The 17,944-nt window shown below is 37.1% G+C and overlaps 1 protein-coding gene across 1 annotated transcript; it reads right to left on the reverse strand.

The window, feature by feature from the left end:
• Positions 1–384: 384 nt before the first annotated feature.
• LOC121415017 (RIIa domain-containing protein 1-like) lies at positions 385–10,913 on the reverse strand. The gene is made up of 3 exons (XM_041608059.1): positions 10,629–10,913; positions 6,789–6,865; positions 385–1,362 (listed from the first exon to the last, which is right to left on the reverse strand). The coding sequence occupies exons 1-3, from the start codon at positions 10,722–10,724 to the stop codon at positions 1,218–1,220; spliced, it is 318 nt and encodes a 105-aa protein (XP_041463993.1). The 5' UTR covers positions 10,725–10,913; the 3' UTR covers positions 385–1,217.
• Positions 10,914–17,944: the final 7,031 nt, after the last annotated feature.

The following is a 17,944-nucleotide window of genomic DNA, read 5'->3' on the forward strand; positions in this document are numbered from 1 at the left end:
TATATATTTTGTGTGTGTTGTCAGGACCATGATGTAAAACAGCCTCGGCTGATCATTTTTTATCTTTATCCTGATTAAATATGTTACAATAAATAAATAAATAAATATTTTCTAAGTTATGATGACATTTCAAAAACTTAACCTCAGGTTAAGATTTTGATGTCGATTCCCCCAACATGGTCTAAGTTCATTGACCCTATGACCTTTGACCTTGGTCATGTGCCATGAAACTCAAGTAGGATATTCAGTAATACTTGATTAACCTTATGGCCTAGTTTCATTAACTAGGTCCATATACTTTCTAAGATGTCATTTCAAAAACTTAACCTTCGGTTAAGATTTGATGTTGACGCCGCCACCACTATCGGAAAAGCGGCGCCCATAGTCTCACTCTGCTATGCAGGTGAGACAAAAAACCTAACCTTGTTAAGACTTTGATGTTGACTTCCCCTAACACGAACTCAGTTAATTGACCCCAAATTACCTTTGACCTTAATCATGTGACCTGAAATTCAGGTAGGATGGTAAGTAATACTTGAATAACCTCATGTCAAAGTTTCATGAACTAGATCCATAAACTTTTAAAGTTATGATGAAATTTCAAAAACTTAACTTTGGTTAAGATTCAGCGGTGCCTATCGTCTCGCTCTGCTATGCAGGCAAGACAAAAATTTAATAGACAAGATAGAGATACACAAACAACCATCTGGCAAACTAGTACATTAATCTCAATAAAAAATGATCCAACATGACACAACTAAAGACGATGGAATGATTACACGATATTAAAAAAAACCTTTTCTCCAACTATTACAGATTTTCCCTGAACATTTGCCTTCACAGAAGTCCTGCTAAATCATAATTGAAGACTGTCAAATTCTTCCTGATCAATCACTATCTGCTCAGTCTCTCTCTGTGATTTCAATCATACAATTTGTTCTTTTAATAGGACTTTTGAAACTGCATTTGTTGCAGCGAGTATTTAGAATTTTCTAACATTTCAATCCCTATGGCCTATGCAATGTCAATAGAAGGCTTAATGCCAAGAAACAATTAACTACTCACAAAAAATTTGGAAATATTTATAACTTGAATTAGTGTAAAATTCTAAGTAGAAATATGAATACCGTGCTGTGAATGAAATCAATTGAATGATAAAATTCAAAGTAAATACGTGGGACTATTGAGAGAAACTGAAAATAAATGCCAGAATGGAATTACAACTTTCTCTGAAATCGTTGATCACGAAGAGATGCGTCTCTCTGTTCTAGTTGATTGTCAATGTTTTCTGCAAGTTGAGGCTTTGTAAACCAATCTGCAGCAAAGTCTTGGATGTTTTCTGGTCTCCTACTTAACACATCTCTAGAGGAGAAAGAGAGAGAGAGAAATGTCAGTTGAAACACTGATAGACTATAATACCTCAGGCCATACGATGAGTCGAAATCAGCTGTTTTATTCATTTTTATTCAAACCACATATACAGTACGTCTAAAAAAAAGTCCCTCTGACATAGGGCTGAATAAATTCCAAGTATTCTCAATCAAATGTACAAGAGCAGAAAGTTTATTTCATAATCTAATGGCGCTGTCACACCTTGGCGTTTTAGACAGCGTATGCCCGACGTATCAAAATTTCTCTAAAACCTCGGCATACGCTGAACTTTGATTTTTTTTCAACTCTGGGCGAATACTTAGCGTACACAACTTATGCCCTACGATAGCCTAACTTACGCATAGCGCGTGGCAGCGTATCGCTGACGAACACGTGTCGTAGCCTATAAAAAGGCTGCCGCTCGACTATTCAAATCATAACCGCACGATATATCACCGTATCAACACCACCGCCATGCCGAAGAAAACTCCTGTGAACCCCACCTTTATATACCAATTCCTATAAACGTTGTCAATACGCCATTATACGGTAGCTGTAAGTTATAAACACGTTCAGTAAGTTTTGTGGTCATCCGGAGCACGTCTTCATAAGTCAATATACGTTGGAGTTAAGGTACACATACGTTCAAAGCATGTTACTCATAGGTTAGAAGTAAGTAAGTTTTAGGGTACGCTGGACATTATCTCGACGTACATCGACTTATGAGTAACTTACGAGTAACGTGTGTCAACGTTAATCAACGATCGCGTAACCTGCCTACAACTTATGGCCCGCGTATGCGGGACGTATGAGCCATACGCTGGCATACGTCGAAAAATTTTGTGCTTGCACAAAATTTTTCGACGACCTCGCCGTATGACGACGCATACCAGCGTGTTTTAGCGTACTCTTAACATATGCAAAACTTACCCGTAACGTATTCGACGTACGCCAGCGTATTCGCCAAATTCCTCATACGTCGGGCATACGCTGTCTAAAACGTCAAGGTGTGACAGCGCCTTAACTTCTATGAAAATTTCATTGCTCTTGCTTCAGTGGTTTTGAATACACAACCTATTACCTATCAGTAGTGCATTTCAGCCCATTCCAAGTTTGCAGCACACTGTATTTCTGCATTGTCTTTAGCATGTTGACCCCTACCTTACATGTACCATCCAGGATCTGAGCAGGGATTTTTCCACTAGCGTAAAGCCAGTCCAAGAAGGGGGGGGGGGGGATAAAAGCAATATATTGACCTGAAAATTAAAAATTTGGGGGACACTCCCACACATATGGATATGTAACCATATAAATAATTTTTCAGTTAAAGGCCTGTTTTTCAGTGGCTATATTTTGTAGGCAAGTCCAAGAAACAGTCAACCTGGAAGACAAAATTTCACCTTTATTTTAAGAAGTTATCTTTAGAGGGGAAGCAAGCCCAAATATTAAATTTTAAAAAACTTCATTAAGAAAAATTTGATAATATGCAAATTTATGCTAATTTGATGCACCTAATTTGCATAATTGGTAAAATGGGCATTACATATGGGACAATTATAAAATCTCTTAGAATATCCAAACAAAAAATTGTGAGATTTATTCAAAGGTGGGACATGGACCCATAACAATTACTTTTTGGGGAAAAAGTGGTGTCGTCTTATTAAATATTCAAATTAGGTCTTGTCCAAGGATGGAATGTCCCATACATAACATTTTAAGGATTAAAAAAAAAGTTATTTATCAGAATACAATACTTCTATTGTTCCATCTCTGGGAAGTTCTCATTTATTGAATATGAAAATGTTATACCACAAAAAGTTTCAAAATATATTTAACTTTTTAATAAGGCGAAAGCGATTTTGTGTCTCGCGCACTTATGAAAATAATCAGAAATATCGTTATTTGCGAGGGCACGCAACAAAATTGTAGCGAGACTTCATTGTGAAATGACTGGGATGGAATAACACTTGTCATATTAAGAGTCTTGCACATAAACTTTTATGTTGACCTGAAAATGACCTTTGACCTTACCATGTGACCTCCAATTGCAGCATACCATGCAGGTCCCTCAAGTCCATCTACCATCCAACTTTTGATTGAAAAGTGACTTACGGTTGCAGAGTTAGGTGTCATAAGAGTCTTGCATACAACTTTAATGTTGACCTGCATGCAAACTTTAACGTTGACCTGAAAATGACCTTCGACCTTACCATGTGACCACCGACTGCAGCAAAACATACAGGTCCCCCAAGTCCATCTACGATTCAAGTTTGGTTGAAAAGCGACTTACAGTTGTGGAGTTATGTGTCATTAGGTTTGTGATGGACGACATTTGGATCCCTAAGAGACTTAGGGGCGAGACTAAAATCAGACAAGCATAATGCTGAAAATTTTATCAAAAGCGGATGTAAAATGAGAAAGTTATGACATTTTAAATTTTCGCTTATTTTTCACAAAATACTTACATGTACATGCACAATTTAGTCACGTGCAAAAGCGAGAATCGATGATGTCATTCACTCACTGTTTTTGTTTTTTTATTGTTTGAATTATACAATATTTCAATTTTTACAGATTTGACCATAACTTGGCTGAACCATAAAATGTTAAAATGGTAATACTTCATGTTCTGGGAGAAATAAAACATTGTTTCACATGACAATGAGGAGAAAATTAGAATATTTGATATAATAAAATACAAAAGAAATAGTGAGTGAGTGATGTCATCACTTCCCTTGTTTGCATACTGGCCAGGATTGTTTTGTGAAATTAAGCGGAATTCAAAACGTCATAACTTTCTTATTTTACATCCGATTTTTATGACATTTTCATTGTTATGCTTGTTGGATTTTTCTCTTTTTATTCAAATCAAACTTTGTTGGGGTGGACTTGTCCTTTCAATGATTTTGTAAACAAGGAGAGCCTTTTAAACAGAAATAATGATTGTAGAAAATTGCTTTCTGAAAACATGTTAAGTTGTTATGTCATACATTGTTTGAAAATGTTCCTGGAAAAGTAGAAATTAAAACAATAGTCATATGTATAAACATATTTACACACTGTACCTTACAAACCTCACCTTTTCAGACTTGCTTTCTTTAGCAAATTATTAAGAATTAGCAAGAACTTTATTTGAAATACATTTACATGTAATGGCAGTGATAACTCACAACCTACTGCAATAAAAAAAGGTAAATGAAAAAAAAATGTAACTAGATTATTTGTCGAACGAAATAGGTAATCTGTTGTCTCAGTTTCCTTGAGCAACGTATGTGAAATGATTTTGGAGACCTGATGATCTTCATAGTAATTATGTAAAAAAAATCATGACAATAATGGTGATTGAGATAAGGATGGTCTTGATAACAACTACTGTACGTCTGTGTACGATGATAATGAAGGTGCTGATGATGATGGTAATTATGATAATGATGATGTTCATGATTATGATATAGTGATCATGATGATGACCATGAAGATTGTAGGGATAACAATTGATTATGATAGTGATTTTGATGATGATCGTGATGATTATGATGATGATAGAAATGATAAATTTGATGACAATGATAGTAATATCTATTGATAACGATAGCAATAATGATGGTTATGATATAGACTACATATATATTCAGTCTGACCTCTCTTATCTGGACACGTTGCCCAGGACCAATCCGGAAAAGGGATTTATCTGGATCTGGGAGACCCAATATTAAATACACGCAGCTTCTGCCTCCCAACATTAATGGCGGTAGCTACACATTATCTAATGTAGTGGGCGTACAGACAGTATTCACTGCAGTGTCAGTGCAAATTATAGGCAGTATTTTTACGGAAATGAAATCAATCAGCCAATACTGTTAGATAATTTACCTGCTTAAATGATTGAGGTATACATCTAGCATACCTAGAGAGAAAGAGAATGACTCAATGAAACTAAGTTTTACAATTAGATCATTGCGGTGGGTATCGCAGCTTCGCAATGTCAGCCATTGTTATATTGACTGTAGGCTCAAACATGATTGATGATGCTGTCCGTATTGAGGCCTAGCGTTAGCTAGCGAGACGTGTTGTTTTTCCCAGGCGACAAAAAGACAACGTGATGACATGTTTGCGCTGCGCCCTGATTTACTGGAAAATTATCCTGCCTAAGTTCTTTCAGTGATTTTCAAGATAAATAATCAGTTGTACGTAGACTATATTGGAAAATATATATATGTAATCAAAGTGAGTTTGCCAATAGGGTTGAGTTTAGATTGAAATCTCATTTCATCACGTACCAGATTGAATTGAAAGAAAAAAAAAGAATAAATATCTCAGCAAGTGTGCATCCGGATAGAAGAGAGATCCAGATAAGGGGAGGCCAGATAAGAGAGGTCAGACTGACTATGATAAAAAAAATCTGACAGTGACAGCATGTTATATTATCGCTTGATGAGCATCAGCTGTTCACTCTTTTGTTGATAAAGGGAGTAGCGGTGACCGCGTATGATTAAATGGAGCAGATTCGTTTAATGTCCATTTGCAATAGGCCCATGGTCATAGACAGACCACCTAATACATACATACATAAGAAAAAACTTTAAAGACCAAGACCAGATTCAAAAGGCAGTTATTGACAAATCATATACCAATCAAAAGCTTACAAACTACTTAACAAAAAAATGCTGCAAGCTTTATGCATTTCCAATGCTTAGCAGCTGAGTATTTTGCTCGAGAACAGCTCCAATTATCAGACTTAAAAAAAAAGGCTTTCTTGTTGTATGCTTTCATCGGCCTAGAGACCGTGACATCATGTTATGTTAGAAGCATTGTGAATCCTTTGATCTGTACACAGAATTTTTTTTCTGCTTTCTGATTCGGAATTTGATTTTTCTTTCGATTTGCAGAAAAAATGGCAATGAAAATTATTCAGTGCTCAAATAGATGGAAACCTACAACTCTTCACTAGATTTCAAAATGACCTTTGACCTTACCATGTGACCTGCGACTGCACCGTAACATGTAGGTTCCCTAGGTTCATCTAAAATCCAAGTTTGGTTGAAAAGTGACCTATTGTTGCAAAGTTATCTGTCATAATGTTTGTGACGGACAGACGACCAGCATTTGGATCCCTAAGAGCTTTAGATTTCATCAAGTCAAGCTTTCAGGAAACACATTTACAGAAGTAAAGAAAGTACGTAACTTAATATGACGTCACAGTCTTGAGGCCTGTGAAAGCATGTACAAGAAAGTCTATTTTCGAAGGCATATAATTGGATTTATTCTTTAGCATAATACTAAGCTGTGGCGAAAAGCATTAATCTTGCATTTCTGTTGTTCTTTTTTTTAATCACTTTTTGTCACACTTTCAACTATTGGGCCCGGTCTGGGTCTTTAAATAATTCAATTAATTTATTCCCCATGTTCCAAGATACCTTAAGAATCCTGCTAAAAGAATGTCGACTTCTGGATGGTCTCTGAGGTATTTTTCATTAGCAACACGTGTCTGCATCTGGAGAAAAGAAAGGAAATAAAAGATTTAAGGAATAGAGTTGTGGAGGATTGCTAAACCTAATATTTACATGTACATCTTTACAAGTTGCATGTTCTCACTGGTTCAAGAGAAAACCCTGCAAATTTCATTTCATATTTATGTATGCTTTATAAGAAGTAAACAAAAAAGTGATCATTTTCTTACATAGCCCAGTAACTTCCATTTAAGAGTCCATTATATGGACACTTATGACTGCACGTAACAATTAATTTATGATGCCTGGGAAAAGCCAGGAGACAACTGTCAATAGAGTAGTGGGCCCCTCGTGGTCTTATAATAATAATAATAATAATAATAGTACAGTTCTTAAATACGCATAACACCTATAGGTCTCTATGCGCGAGGAAAGCGAGAAATGTGGTTAGAATTGTAAATTTAAATATCAGACATCAAATAATTAAACATAAGATCAAAGAATATTAAACATGGATTGGACCTGCATGTGACTAAGTTAAACATTCTGAAAGAGGTGGGTTTTTAATTGAACTTTGAATTTCTCAAGCTGGGTAATATTTCTTAAGGTCGGTGGTAGAGAATTCCATTGTGCTGGTGCAGCTTTCTAGAGAGCCCGATCCCCATATGATTTGGTCTTGACAGTAATTTCAGAGAGAGGATTTTGTGAGCCAGAACGGAGATTACGCTTGGGTTTATGAATTTGGACAAGTTCTTGAAGATAAGCAGGGGCAATGCCATGAATACATTTGAATATTAATACGAGAAGTTTTACATTTGATCCTTGATCGAATGGGTAGCCAATGAAGGTCAGATAAGATAGGGGAGATGTGTTCAGTCTAGTGGTTCTGACTCTTGCCTTTCAAACAGGGTCGTGGGTTCGAATCCTAGCCATGGCATGCTTTCCTTCAGCAAGAAATTAACTATATTGTGCTGCACTCAACCCAGGTGAGGTGAATTGAATAGGTACCCGTCAGGATTATTTCCTTGAATACACAGAGCGCCGGTGATGGCAGCTCAAGCTTTAGCCGGAGTAATAATAGCAGTGCTTTGTATCCTCAGGCAAAAAGCGCTTTATAAATCCAACTATTATTAGTCTGTAGGGTTGTGCGACAGGGCTGAGATTAGGTATGTTGCAAAAGCGACCTCTAGGTGCATTCTGAATGGGGCATTGAGTGTGCTGGCTAGAATTGCAGGGCGACTGTGGAGGCATTGCTTTGTATTGTTTTTGTATGTCAAAGGAAAAGTTATTCCCCATTGCATCATTGTATGTTTATGGCAGCTATATAGACTTGAAAAAAATTCTCACTTGCTAATCTTGTGCTACTGGAACTTTGGCCTTGCTTTCCACCTCTTGCTATTCACATTTACAAGTATCATACCACTCTAAAATGTATTCATTCTGATAGAGCAACATTTAACCTATATTGTGGTGAAATTTGAATGAAATCTACTGACGCTAAAGATGATTTTATGTCCCTGTTTCGGCGGCGTCTGTTATTTTGGGGAGTGTTTTGGGGCACTTCCATGTGCAAATGCATGCGCATTTCTGGTTTCTATTAGTGCACCTTGGTCCCAGTTAAGATCACAACTTTTGGCTTAAAAAACAAAGAAATACATAAGAATTGAATAGGCGATTTATATGACCTTAAAACTGCAATAACTTTCTTATTTCTGGAGCTATTGAGATAACTGAGGTGTTAAATTAAAGGTCTTCATGAGCTCTAAATGATGCCATGAAGAAAACACCTTATTTCTGAGATTTATTTTTTTGCAACATACCTTCTGAGAGGTGACAGTGGGAGGAATTTTTACCCCCAGTGGTGAGTGTATGCCCACTTTTTTTATACAAATACGTATTATATACAAATAATACGTGCAGATCTATACCCTGGGCCTGGTAACACATAATCTTTTAATAACATTTCAAAAAGGTCTCACTTGTGTTTTCCAAATGTTTTGTAATATTGTTTTTATAACATTAATACATTTTAATCCTCGCGTTTACATTTTAATTATTTTCTGACCAAAATGTTCTTATGCCGAAAGAAAAAAAATGTTTTTGAAACATCATTATGTCTTTTTAAAAAATGCAAAAAAAAATGTTCTAATATTTAAAAATATTAGGCCCTATTGCTAAACGTTATACACTCGGCAAAAAAAGTTCTTGGACACATACAAAAGTTAAAATTAAGCTTGTAACCGATTTTGCAATCGGCAACCGATTCCATTCGATTTCATCACAATCGGCGATCACTTGCCGATCTTCGATCATGCCCCTTGAAGGAAAAAATCGAAAATAAAAAATCGGCGTAGATCTAGTTACAGTGCGTGATCGTTCAGAACATATTTCAACATTGTTTTTGAGGTGCTAGCTATTTAGAGGTCGCATTATTCAGGCAGAAAGACGCGGTATTGTCTCTGACGATGTTTAAGAGGATAGATATCTTCTCTTCCAACTCATGGTGATGGCGGATGCCGCCGTGAAATTTTTATCAAAGGTCGTATTATCGACGGACATCTCTGCGCTACTATCTTACATTGTTTATGATGATATACATTTTATTTTCAACCTCGTGGTGATAGCGGACACCGCCGTGAACTTTTAAAGATCGTGTTCATGATGGAGCTCACTGCGCTACTCTCTTCCATCGTTTATGATCATGTAAATCTTCTCTTCAACCTCGTGATGATAGCGGACCCCGCCGTGAACTTTTAAAGATCGTGTTCATGACAGAGCTCATTGCGCTACTCTCTTACATCGTTTATGATCATATAAATCTTCTCTTCAACCTCGTGGTGATAGCGGACCCCGCCGTGAACTTTTAAAGATCGTGCTACCGACAGAGCTCATTGCGTTACTCTCTTACATCGTTTATGATGATATACATCTTCTCAACCTCAATGACATATTTATCTTTGCAACTTCGTCGGGAGATGCTTCTTTTATATTTCTTCTTAGATATCAAAAGTTCATTTCTCAAGATAATAATAAATTGATTTGAAAACACCAGCTACCCAAAACATTTTTATAACATATTTCAAATCATCGTGCGTGCTTGCCTCTTCTACTATATTTCAATTGCACTTGCGACTTTAAGATGATGCGTCGTACGAGATCATTCCAAATAATTCTAAATCGCTATCACCTATGTAAAAATACTTATAAAAGATGTCCCGCCGATCGTTCATTAACCTGCGATCTATGAGAAATATTTTCATTTTATTTTCCTTTGCGCCTTTGCTCGGAAGATGCGTCTTTCGTTTATCTTTCTAATAAAAATCACTCGGTTTATTTTAAAGCAATAACACCTCAAAACCCCTTTAAAACATGTTCCAAACGATCGCGCATTTTGGCGACTTCCATTCCAATGCATTCGTCTTTGTGACTTTGTCAGGAAGATACGCGCGACCGCGGACAAAATTTTGATGTATTCCTTTGTTTTTAAACATCGCCGATTCGATTTCGATTTTAGAAGCTTAACTCATAACTGCCGATCCGATTTTTTATCCGATTTACAACATTAGTTAAAATATTCCATATACCGTATATTTGATTAAAGGAAAATTATTGTATGTCAAGTATTCCTCTTCCAGTAATGACATGACATTTTCGCGTAGCGGGCGGGAGTTCCCTGGGTTGGGTAAGCCCCTGCGCGGGCGGGAGCTCCCTGGGTTATCGCCTCATCAGCATGATCGGCCTTGCCTTGGTTACACGAAGTCGAACTCGAAGACGTGAGTGAGGTAACCAGGCCTGAAGGTAACTTACCTTGAAATTATTTAACTTCTCCTGCTGTTCTGGACTGAGAGCACCAAAATCATATCCCTCCATCCCTTGAGGAGGATTGTGATTTGGGACCGCCATTTTCTTCCCCTAGTTTTAGACTATAAATTGATCTTCCTCAAAAGACCTCAGGCTCAGCTGGGCCAGCTTCGTCAACAGCGGCCCAAACAACAGTCATCACCAGTACGACAGATGCATCGCAGGCTAGCTGCTCGCTCGCGCTAGGCACAATCGCCGCTCGATCGCTGAAACTGTCGACCATTGTTATTAGCGTTACCTTCGACCAATAAGAATGAAATATGCGACTGGAATTAGTATTGCGTCTCCGAAAAAGTGCAAACAAAAGGGAAATTGCATCTCTCCCTGAGGATACAGTATCTGTAAGATGGGGTGTCCAAATAACTTGGCGCACTTTTTCAAAAATATTCATCAGGCTTACTTTTTCCCCAAAATATTCATAATTTATACAAAACCAATTTAAGAAATAGTTACCACATTGACGGCAAGATCGTAAACTATAAAATCATGGACGAAAATGTAAAGTAGGTAAAGGGGTTTCGCCGGTATCGCGATCTCAAAATTCTATTCCGATAACCTTCAGAAAAAGTCCGGAAAAAGTGTGACCTAACTTCGCGCACCAAAGCTTTTTGAGGAGATATAAACAAAAAATCAAGCTCAAAAAGTGAAATATTTATATCAGATTGATGGCAAAATGCTATAGAATCGACTAGTACCACATTTGAATCACATTTTTGATGATTTCTGCTTGCAAAATGGTGATATCGTGATGCTTGTTGATTTCTTCAAAATGGGCGCTAGCGGTGACAAATTTGCCGATCTTTTGCCAATATTTTCATGAATACTGAACTCATCCTAAAAAAAATTTCACCGAAGGGTAATTTTAGGTCGCTTTTCACGTTGATGATGTCAGATTTTAAGGATATTGGCTAGTTTTTGAGATAATGACCGTCCGCGAAGTATGGACACGCGCGAAGTTAGGACTCACTGCCATATAGGATCGGTGAATTATCGGATACTAGTAGTCTAATACCACTTGGTCTACTTATCAGTTCATCCAACTTCACATAATCTAAACTCATTTCGTCTACAATACCAGTTCGTCTAATATCCAATTCGTCTAATTCCCACTTGGTCTAATCCAATTCGTCTAATTTCCATTTGGGCTAATTTTCAATGGTCTATCCAATTAATCCACTTGATCTAATTATCATTTTGTCTAATTGCCACATGGACTAATAACCATTTGGTGTAATTTCCACTTGGTCTAATTTCCATTTAGTCTAATTTCCACTCGATCTAATGTCCAATAGGTCTACCACTTGATCTAATAGCCAAATGGTCTAATAGGCAAATGGTCTAATGACCACTTGGTCTAATATAGCCAAATGGCCTATGCAAAATAGCCAAATGGCCTGACCACTTGGTCTAATATCCAATTGGTCCAATAGGCAAATGGTCTAATGACGACTTGGTCTATAATCGCCAATTGGGCCAATGACTATATAGTTGAGCTAATCGTCACTTCGTCTAATTTTCATTTGGTCCAGTTAATACTTGGCCTAATGTCCAGTATTCTGATATAGCATCATTCATTATTAATTATTTTATCTAGAATTAGCAAATATGGTAGGTATTAAAACCATGCATCAGTATATACATATCGCCAGGTCAGATCCGGAGGGGTAGCTATAGAGCCGAGTTAGGGCTGGTGGGCGAAATCCTCACCGTAAAGGACTATCGATGACGAGACAGGCGTGTAGCCAGGGGGGGCGGTGGCCCCCCAAAAAAACGTCCCCAAAAAGAAAAAAGAGAAAAAAGAGAGGAAGAAAGGAAGGGATGAAAGGGAAGAAATGTAGCTTTTTTTTCTTGTCATTCTTTTTTTTTTCTCAAAAGAGAAACTCCTTCACTCTTGCTTTAAATTTATATATGAATTTTGCTTCCGCGCTGCGCGCGGTTAAATGACAATATTTAAGTTCTCCATTGTTTACCCCACCATTTTTCTAACCCTGTTTTTCCACCTCAGCTATAGGTCTTGGCAGTTTTAAAAGTTCAAATGTATACATAAGGGCATGGAATTAGATTAAGGTTAGGCCGAAGTATATAAAGTTATCTTTTTTTTAATTGATCGCGCAATTTCTGATCGGGTCGGTTCCGAGCGGGTAATCAATTTCTGGCGTCACCTCCATAAAGGCAACTTCTCCCGCTTTTCAGCTCAATACTGAACAACTATGATTTTGGGAAAAACAGGTTCCAAATTTAAAAAAAGAGGAAGCTGTAAAATTCGTGTCGTATTAAATAAAAAAAGTACAATATTTTTTATCAAATTCTATTAAACTTCATGTCATTTCCCTGCACATTTATCTCCTGTCTTGTTTTGCGCCCTCAGTTTGAAATTTTGAATGACACTTAAGTTTCTTTATAATTCAAAATGAAGCGCTTCAGGATAAGTCAAAGAAATTAGGCATCCTTTTTTTTTATATATAATTTCAATGAATCACATGCAGAAGTTTCAACTTTTGCGCACTATTTTCCTTGTAACGAAGTTCAACAATCTCAGAAAATAAATTGAATTAGAGCCGATGGGGTATTTGAGATATCTGCATTTGATGAAACGTCCGCCCTTTAAAATTTCAGAGTCTCATTGCGCTGCGCGGGAAGGAATATCTTCCTCCTGGCACACTGACACTTCTTCTCCTCTGTTTTGCGAGTTAAAGATATGCACTGTGTCGCTAAATAGTTAGTAATCAAATCTGATCTTTCCTTGGGAAGTATTCAATATATCTTAGATAATAAATTTCTCTCGGGACCCTTTTCATGGCAAAATAAATGATAAAACCCTTTAGCTTCCGCGCTTTGCGCGGGGCTATTATTATTTTAATTCCCTCCATTGTATTCCTTTTTTTGTGCGTTCACAATCACTTTTGAAAACAAGGTTCAAAATCACAATATAGTCAACTGAATTGGAGCCAATATAGGAACTAGAGACAAAGGAGACGGCTCCTTTTCATTTTAATTTATGAAACACCAAAAGCTTCGCGCTTCGCGCGCGCGGGAGGGGGAAACTCCCCCTCCCTACACCCACCCCCTAGGGAGCGCGCTCTGTAAGTGTTGGCACGCTTTGCGTGCATTTACCGCCCCCTCCAAAATGAAATCCTGGCTACGCGGTTGTGACGAGATAGTCGCTCATCAAATGAATAATTCTAATCAAATAATTCTTATAATAAGCCTGTATATCGATTATAAGATGCTAAAAATTATATCATACTCATAATCATTACATCAGCACATGCACGTTTACAGAACAATAAGTTGGGGACCTTGTAGCTTTTAATGGTCGAATGACGGGGCTTCATATCTGGTAAATATGTTTATGCCTCTTTCAAATCATTGTGATGCACCATTACGGACGATAAACTTGATGGCCTATATAGTTATGCAGTTTACAAAACTTACAAAGCCATTAGATCATGTAATTTTGTTATATTTTGTTTATTTTTTTCAATAGTTAGTTTGGAGGCAAATAACAGATCAGTTAGATATAGTTTGATAACTCCAGGTCTATCGGGTTAGCTGCGACAAGATCACTGTGACCATCCTGGTTGCAGCCACATCATTCTGACGTGTAATAACATAGTATAGTTTACGCTTGCAGACCTTTATCAGTTATCACCACAGCAGTCATTCGTCTTATATATCTCATTCTGTTTTTTGCGCATACATTCGTTATTCCGAAGCTTCGTTATTCCGAAGGTTCGTAATTCCGAACAGGAAATGAGGTTCGTAATTCCGAAGGTTCGTTAGTCCGAAAACAAAATGAGGTTCGTAATTCCGAAGGTTCGTTAGTCCGAAAACAGACTGATTAACGTACCTTATTTCGCTTTCGGACTAACGAACCTTTGGAACAAAGAACCTTATTTCGTTTTCGGATTAACGAACCTTTGAAAAACGAACCTTATTTCGTTTTCGGATTAACGAACCTTCGGAACATCGAACCTTATTTCGTTTTCGGATTATCGCACCTTCGGAATTACGCCACAAATGTTTGTATTAACGAACCCTTTTACGTTTTCGGATTAACGAACATCGAGGTATAGGCAATTTACGTGTTTCGGAATTACGAACCTTCTGAACAAAGAACCTTCGGAATAACGAACCTTCGGAATTACGAAGTGTAACCGTTTTTTAATTGTTCTACTTTTTGCCTCCTTCTTCAAATGGATTGGCAAAGTTCCCACCCCGTCCAGGAAATCGGGGATTTTTTCAAACGTTTTACCATGCAGTCAGGTAATTGCCTCAAATCCGGGGGAATTGCCTCAAAATGGGGGCAAAATCAGGGAATTTGATCGGCCCAAAAGTCGAAAGCACGATAGTCAGTCAGACTATTTTATATTAATTTTGTTGTATATTAAAACAACATTCAGTTGAATGACATATTATGGTGTTTTCTTCAGTGTATAGCCTCTTTTACTACAATATAAGTTGGTACATTATACTTGCATAACTAAAATAATGTAATTCACTGCAACAACTTAGAAAACATGAGAAACTAGGAAGGGTTTAAAATGATTATCAAGGAATTTTTGAACTTCAGAGAAAAATTATGGTTTTTTGTTTTCTTGAAATGTTGGGAACCATGATTGGGTTAAGCCAGCATTGACTATCGACAGTAGATCGTATACATTGAGGTGGATATAAATAAAAATCATATTTTTCCACCTCTATATTAGCGTTATTTTTACAGAAAATAGCAAATTTGATTGTTTTTCACCAAAACCTTAAAAAAATCCCCTGAAAAAAGAAAAAAAACCCAGAGTTTGTTTAATCCCCATATGATTTTTTTTCGTCCCCACAAGATTTCGAAAATCCCCATATTTTCAAAATTCAGTTGGGGACCGTGACGAAATATACGTCAGTCTGACTGTACTCCAATATAGGGGCGCGCACAACTTTAAAAGTTTCACTAGAAAATTGAAAACAAGTCACCATGCAGACTATACACATTAGACCAAATGGCATGTAGACGAAATAAATGTCAGACTATCTGGAAATTAGACCAAGTGGAAATTAGCCGAAATCGAAATGAGACCAACTGCTCATTAGACCAAATGCACATTAGACCAAGTGAGGATTATACCAACTGCACATTAGACCAACTGCAATATAGACCAAATGAATAATGGACCAGGTGAGGATTAGACCAACTAGTATTAGACCATTTAGACGAACTGGTATTAGACCAAATGCAATTAGACCAAGTGACAATACATTAGACAAAAAGGCAATTAGACTAATGAAAATTAGACTAAGTGACGATAAGCCCAACTGGGCATTAGAACAAGTGGCTATTAGATCAAGTGGTCATTAGACCAAAAGAGAGTTGGACTAAGTGGGTTTTAGCCCGAATGTTGTTAGCCCATCTGATGATTAGACCAAGTGACAATAGACCATCCGTCAGTAAACCATAGGATCTAGGATTGTAGGATAGGATGTGATATATATATATAATGGGGTTAGAAACAAAGCATGACTTCCCGAATTCTACCTGTCAATCTTAATCATTATGGATGTGTAACTATATGAGGAGACTAATATGTTTAACAGGAAGTTTGTGCGGATTAAAGTAACATGACAAAAAGAGCGAGAGAGAGGGGGGGATAGAGGATGAGCATTTACGTGCGTCTCATAGAAAAGTATTGTATTGAAATCTTTATATGGTTTGTCAACATCACATTATTTGAGCCTAATGTTATGAATCCTGATTTCGGTTTCTAAACACGCCCCCGAAGTGAATATTTTAATTCTATGATCACCCCCTCTCAATGTCGAAATATAAAACAAAAACTAGAAATGGATGAAACCTGAATAAAAAAGTTTCTTTATCATTGCATTATTATTATTTTTAATATGAAAGTATAAAGGAAATTAAATTCTGAAAGAGATTATGCCAGTGTCAATGCCCGATGTCAACGTCAAATTATCTTAATGGCTGTAAAAAAACAAAAACAATGCACAGTAATATTGTGGCAGAATAAGACTGGAAATACGAGACTCGTTACAAAAGCATAGGCAGATCCCTATTGGCCGAGCAAAATTTAAAAAAAGGGAAAAACGGAAAGAAAAAATAAAAGAAAAAGAGGAGAAAAAAGAAGAGGAGGGAGACGAGTGAATAAAATAGGATGAGGGGGATGACTTGGAAAATAAAAAGAATCTTTCATGTCACATTATTAAATTTTCGCTCGCGTTTCGCGCTCGCATTGCATGTTAGGTGATTTACATATCGTTAGATATGGAGTTTAAATATCACGTTTGGAAGTTAATATACAAAACATATTTCACCTCGGAAATCGAACTTTCATTATTTTGTCTGATTTACAAATTGATTTTTAAAAAGTGCTCTGTTTAGTAAAATTTATAGTTTTAATATTAAAATTATCTGCTCACGCTGCGCGCTCGTAAATTTTGATTTATCAGGTACCTATAATATTCGTGTATTCCATAAACTTTAAAAAATATCCCTTTTCAGGTCTGATTGCCGAGCTAGCGCTGCACGCTCGCATTTTGATTGGCAACGAGGCGCCCTGCATGAAACCACTCGACCGCGGCGACCGATGAAGGGGAAAAGGGTCGGTCTCGCGGGCTGTCACCACTGATCTCTCCCTTATCTGGATGGGAACAATAACGCTGATTGGCCTATTCCGTGTTGAAGCACCGGAAGTTGGTACCTCCGCACGCCGAGTTCCCCCAAAAAGCCAAAATCGGAGTAGAGTCTGGTTCACGGTAATAGTGTCAATTCTTAATTATACTTACCAGATTAACTCTTATAACAGCACTTTTCAATGTGAATTTATACCTGATACAAAGTTAAAGATGCCGTTCTGTGCCGTGTATGATTGCACTAATCATGACGGCCATGGAAACAGAGAAAATGGGATTACTTTTCACAGATAAGACAAGCTGGTGAACTGCATAGTTGTTGACTTTATGTAGTCCCATGTACTTAAATACATGTGTGGTCATTCTAAATTACCACACATGTATTTCTAAATTCTAAGTTTCCAAAACTTTAAAACTGAAAGGGTTCGGGATTATCGATTGTTGTGATTTCTCTGGAACCGTGATGAATTTAAACCATGATTCAAATAAATATTCAGTTTATTAATATTCATAAATGTCACCAAGCTTTATGAGTTTACCAGTCATGTTTGGACAGAAGAATATCACGAGACACGAAAATACTGTGTAGCCTGTATTCTGAAACTGAAAAATCTGACGTTTCGGAG

Source organism: Lytechinus variegatus, chromosome 5 (assembly GCF_018143015.1).
Source record: "Lytechinus variegatus isolate NC3 chromosome 5, Lvar_3.0, whole genome shotgun sequence".
NCBI lineage: Eukaryota > Metazoa > Echinodermata > Echinoidea > Temnopleuroida > Toxopneustidae > Lytechinus > Lytechinus variegatus.

Excerpts from the sequence above, each read along its gene's own strand:
- LOC121415017 (XM_041608059.1), bottom strand. The coding sequence starts at position 10,724 with ATGGCGGTCCCAAATCACAATCCTCCTCAAGGGATGGAGGGATATGAT. Across the intron at positions 6,866-10,628 it reads AGAAGTTAAATAATTTCAAG|ATGCAGACACGTGTTGCTAA; the intron begins GTAAGTTACCTT and ends TCTTTTCTCCAG. Across the intron at positions 1,363-6,788 it reads CTTTTAGCAGGATTCTTAAG|AGATGTGTTAAGTAGGAGAC; the intron begins GTATCTTGGAAC and ends TTTCTCCTCTAG.